The 5,471-nt window shown below is 33.4% G+C and overlaps 1 protein-coding gene across 1 annotated transcript in view; it reads right to left on the reverse strand.

Moving 5' to 3' along the window:
- The window catches only part of LOC107614900 (TMV resistance protein N-like), a 5,956-nt gene continuing 723 nt past the window's right edge, over nt 239–5,471 (reverse strand). Inside the window, exons 2-3 of the mRNA XM_016317027.1 lie at nt 700–1,798; nt 239–589 (exon numbers count right to left, since the gene is read on the reverse strand). Of these exons, the coding sequence (XP_016172513.1) occupies nt 239–589; nt 700–1,798 (1,450 nt within the window). The remainder of the gene's footprint in view (nt 590–699; nt 1,799–5,471) is intronic.

Here is a 5,471-nt window from a genome sequence, read left to right on the forward strand (position 1 = left end):
TTTATGTCAAAAATATAATAAAAATTTTTTATGAGATTTTAAATACGTATTTTTATACTTTGTAATTCATTGATAATTGATTGTTTATAGATGTTATATGATGTGCTATGACGGACCAAAAATAGAATAGCAACAAGCATGATACGTGTTAGGATAATTTGGAGATTAATTTGATTTAATCCAATTTAAAGAATCAATTTATTTCACTCTTTTTGGAGAAAACAAATTAATATTTTAATCAGTATACATTCCGAAAAATATTTGTACATACCTGTTCCCCATCCCAAAGTTTTTCAACGTTGCTGTATGGCATGGAAAGCTCAACAAGCTTACTAGGCCAACAACTAGTTGTTAGAGATTTCAATGGACAACCATCCCACTGAATATATCTCAAATTATTAGGCAATTCAAGATCTGTTGGAAGGTCTAGTTTCTCATTAGTTCTCTTCTTCTTCCTCTGAAAAGCTTTATTATCTGCAAAAGCAAGTAACCTTAGGTTTGGCATCTTCCTAAATGCCTGGGAACTTATGCACAGGTCATCAGTGTTTTGAGTCATATCCAAGAATATTGTTTCAATTGCATCAGTCCCCTATGGCAAACAAATACAACAAAAAAATGTTAGTACAATTTTTAACAAGCTGCATTTTTTCGATATATGGATACATTATGATAATTTAGAAACATCAATCTATCTCTTACTTTGTTATTTTTCAATATGTCTCGAACTTCTTCAGATTTCCACAACCTACTACGTCCTCCCGGGTTCTTAATGGATTCTTCATGGACAATTTTGTGACCCATTTCCTGTATCAAATCATGCATTTGTATACTATCATTGAATGTTATTCTTATCAAAGCCTTGTCTAAAAGGGTTCTTATCCCTATCTCCGCAAAGAAACCACAGGCATTCAATAACCTTGTTACTTTATATCGGTTTTGCCCTTTGAAAAAACATGCAATGTCAAGAAATATATTTTTTTCTGCATCATCCAATTCATGAAAACTCCATCTCAATACCTTCTGAATATCTCCATTGGGAACTGCTTTCAGTTTTGCCAATGCACTCTCCCATTCATTATAACTTTTTGATCGCAGAAAAGATCCCAAAACTTTCAAAGCTAAAGGGATGCCACTTGCATAAGCAACTGCTATCATTGATAGATCCAAATATTCAGTTTCAGGACAATGCTTGTTGAAGGCATTTAAGCTGAAAAGTTTAAGGGAGTTCTCAAAATTCATTTCTTTTACTTCATGAATGTGATGTATGATCACTCTTCCCTGAAGCACATGCTTATCTCTGGTTGTCACAATCACTTTGCTACCAAATCCTAGATAATCATGGCCAACTCCAAGCAAAGTTTCTAAGAGTTCAGAAGTATGGACATCGTCTAGTACAATGAAAACTTTCTTACGCCTTAATCTACTTATGATTGCTGAGGATATTACTTTGGGAGTGCTAATATGAACCTTTTCCTCCAGCAAATCAGAAAGGAGTTTCTTGAATATGTGATTGAGTCCTTGATTTGATGATTCTTCTCTTACATTTTCCAAGAAACAACTAGCCTCAAATTTGGAAGAGAACTCCTTGAAAATTGCAGCGGCAAGGGTTGTTTTACCTATACCGCCCATGCCCCAGATTCCAATGGTTTGAACTTCCCTTGATTGCATTTTCAGAAGAGCTTCAATGCATGCATAGTTTTGATCTCGAATAAAAGGACTTCTGAGTTCATTTGTATATTTGTGATTCAATTTCTGCACAACCATTCGGACTATGCCTTCAATGATCTCAGCCTCCGTCCTAGTATATGTAAATTTAACCAAAGGAAAATCAATATATAACCAAATTAAAAGAAAGTGTTTGACTGTTTATAGTCAGTGACAAAAAATTGTCAATAAAATGTACTTGATAATAGTACTTAAAACTGAAAATGCATTTTACTCTAAGATAATAAACTTTAAATTAACATAAAATTAATAAGTTTCTTTAACTATACCAACTATTTGTGTTTATTGTGCATCATATCTTTTATAATTTTTTTTTTTACCGAAAAGCAAACAAACAACAATAAAAAAAAAGGCAAATAAAAAATTACTTAAGAAATTAAAAGCAGTTCCGCTAAATACTACTTTTAAATCTTTTTCAAGGCAACGAAAGTTCTAATTGGGAAGAAAGAGTCCTTATTGCAGTCTTTGTCATAATGTCTGCTACTGTGTTTACATCTTTTAAAATTAACTAAAGATCAGCATGCTATTTCCATGACATGATATCTCAAATTTTTAACACCAAATGATCAATAAAACCAGAGCAATTCTGTAAATTATTGACAATAATAAAGGCCTGCACACAGTCTATCTCACATGTAATATCTCTTTGCCTTGAATTCCAGGCTAAAAGAAAGCCTCTCCAAATAGTAAGCAACTCTCCTTACAGAATACTATGACTCTCAATTGTTTCCAAATAGTCTTATTGCCACCTTTTCTTCCAATCTTTACTAAAACAGGCAAAACCAACCCGTGCACCATTGCCAAGATATAGCTAGCATCACAATTAATTTTAAAAGTACCTACTAAGGGAAAATCCAAGAGCCACTAATAGTGGAGGGGATAGACACTCGTTTCAACTCAAAAATATTCCGGAGCTCCTTTTCCAAGGACAAAGTCATACCAGTCACCTTGTCCATGGTCTAAGGCTTGTGGGGATGAAAGATCTCGTTATTCCTCGAATGCTAAATCCACCAGAGACTAGAAAATAATCTAAAGGGGCGTTGTTTAAATTACCTGGGCTTTTGATGGACAATCCCAAATGTAATGTAAAACTGATTCCTGACCGGAGAAACATCGTGGACAGCTATCCATGTGCGAAGTGCCTCTCTTAAAATGAAATGCAGCAGTAGGATGAGCCTCCCGAAGACATAACCAGACCAAGAATTTGTGCTTTTTCGGAAGATGTTGATGCCAAAGCCAAAGTCAATTCTCCCTATCCTTCCAACTAAACATCTTCTTACTGAGCCACAAAAAACCACTACGAGTGAGTGTCATAAACCTTTGAAGCTGCACCAGTCCAACACCAACCGACCTCTGAACTAGCTTGAACATCCACGTTGTAACAGTTAATATAGCTCTGCAGAGACTGATTCAGAGGAGAATAGATATTCTCAAGGTTCCACTATCTAGGTGACCAAAGGTCCAAGATTCAAAAATCCAAATAAAAAATGTAAACATAATCCATCTCATGACACAGTCGTCCCTCTCTTCTCCATTTAGAAAACCAAAAGTTCTGTTCCAAATCCCCAATGCACCAAATAAAACCTTCCTTTAAGATATTCCAAACTCGACATATACTCTTCCAAACATAAGATCTCTTGCTTTGAGACCGACTGAAGCAATCATCCTTAGAGAAATGATATTTCTCTGTTAACAATTGAACCTATAACTTGTCAGAATGGTGAAAAAGTTGCCAAACTAACTTTTCAAGAAGAACAATATTAATACAAAAAGGATCTCTGTTTTTTAGACCCCAAACTTCTTGGATGTATGTGGCCAACACCTTTCAGTTAACTAGAGTCAGGCTTTTACCATCAGTTTGACCATTCAACAGAAAGTTTCGCATCATGGATTCTATCTTATTAGTTATCCATTTAGGGAAGAGAGATGCCTACATGTGGTAAGTAGGAATCGCAGTCACTACCAAATTAAGCAAACAAAGTCTACCCACCTTATTAAGCAATCTGCCTTTTCAGCTGGCTAGCCTTTCCCAAATTTTGTCCAGAACATCCTTGAAAGTTGTGCGTGTCACCCGAGAGAGATTAAGGTTCACCCCTAAATACTTGTCCAAGTTTTGGACGAATCTGATGGAGGACACTCCGGTAAAAATCTCTTTTCTTGTCGCCGAAACATTCCTAAAGCATAGCGCTTTAGATTTCTCCACATTGACCTTCATCCCAGAGGCTCTGTAGAAGGTTTCCAAAACCACCATTACAGTTTGAACTTGCTATTTTTCGGCTTTACAGAAAAGAAGCAAATCATCGACAAACATCAAATGAGAAATTCTTGGACCCCTCTAGAAATCGCAACCGGCTTCCATCAGCCCCTATCAACTTGTTGATTAATAGAACAAGACAATCTCTTCATACATAACACAAACAGATACGGTGACATAGAGTCTCTTTGCCTAAGACGACCCCTGCTCAGAGTGAAGCTATTTAATCTATCCCCATTCCAGAGGATAGACAACGAGGAAGCAATGATACAACGCATAATCAGATTGACTGCTGGAGGAGGAAAGACAAAACTCACAAGAGTTTGTTTCAAAAACCCCCAATCCACTCTATCGTACGCTTTCTCTAGATCAATCTTAAAGGCCACAGTGCCTTTCTTTGACTTTGTCTTCTTCATGAAATGGAGAATTTTTTGTGCTACAATAATATTGTCTGGAGTTCTTCTCCTCAGGATAAACCCTTCTTAAAGGGGCCCAACAATTTTTTTAAGATGGAGACGAAATTTATTAACCATAACCTTTGTTATAATTTTATAAACCACATTACAAAAATTAACAGATTGTAAATCCTTCATAAAAATCGAATTTTCTACCTTCGAAATAAGAATCACAAAAATTTCTATCGTTCTTGGATCCATATTCAAATCAGAAAATGCATGACAAATCATAATTCAAACATCAAATCTAACGATCCTTCAATATTCTTTAAAAAAAATAAAAAATAACTAAAATTCATTAGAATCTGATGCCTTAAAAAATATATATACTAAAAACAGCTAACTTAACTTCTTCTAAAATAATTGGTGCTATGAGGCAACAACAACCTTCGTCATGTTTTGTTGGAGGAATTAATAAATACAAAATTTTTATAAATAAACTCTAAATAAATATTTTATATCCTACTTTTATCACTATGTGAACACGCTAATATTTTATACCCTAATTATAAAACCAATTCCTCACCCCCTCGGTAGTACCTTTTCTTTACGTTTTTATTAAAAGATGTAAGATGAATATTAAAATTAGTCATTATTAATAAAATAATTATTATATATTTATATATATATTATTTAATTTATTTTTAATATATATTTTATATTTTAACATATTATACATTAATAACTAATTTAATGATTATTTTTTGTATGTATATCAATCATAATTGTTTTTTATTATCTTCGTGTGTACGAATATATGTTTATGATTTTTTATTCTTTTTAATTTACTCCATTCTCTTCTTTGGGTGTGTTAGTTGAAACTCAAGAGAAGATGGGTCTCCAACTTGAGAGTAAAGAAAGAAACTCGCATTAATTAATTATCTGTATAGGAATCATTATCCATATTTATAATAAACCTTACTTTATCAATGATATACCAATAAATTATAGTTTAGATGGTATAAATTTTTGTCTTTTATTTAAAAGTTTTGAGTTTGAGTTTTATTTTAAAAAAAAAAAAACTTTATGAATAATAT

The sequence above is a fragment of the Arachis ipaensis genome, chromosome B09, assembly GCF_000816755.2.
Source record: "Arachis ipaensis cultivar K30076 chromosome B09, Araip1.1, whole genome shotgun sequence".
Classification (NCBI taxonomy): domain Eukaryota; kingdom Viridiplantae; phylum Streptophyta; class Magnoliopsida; order Fabales; family Fabaceae; genus Arachis; species Arachis ipaensis.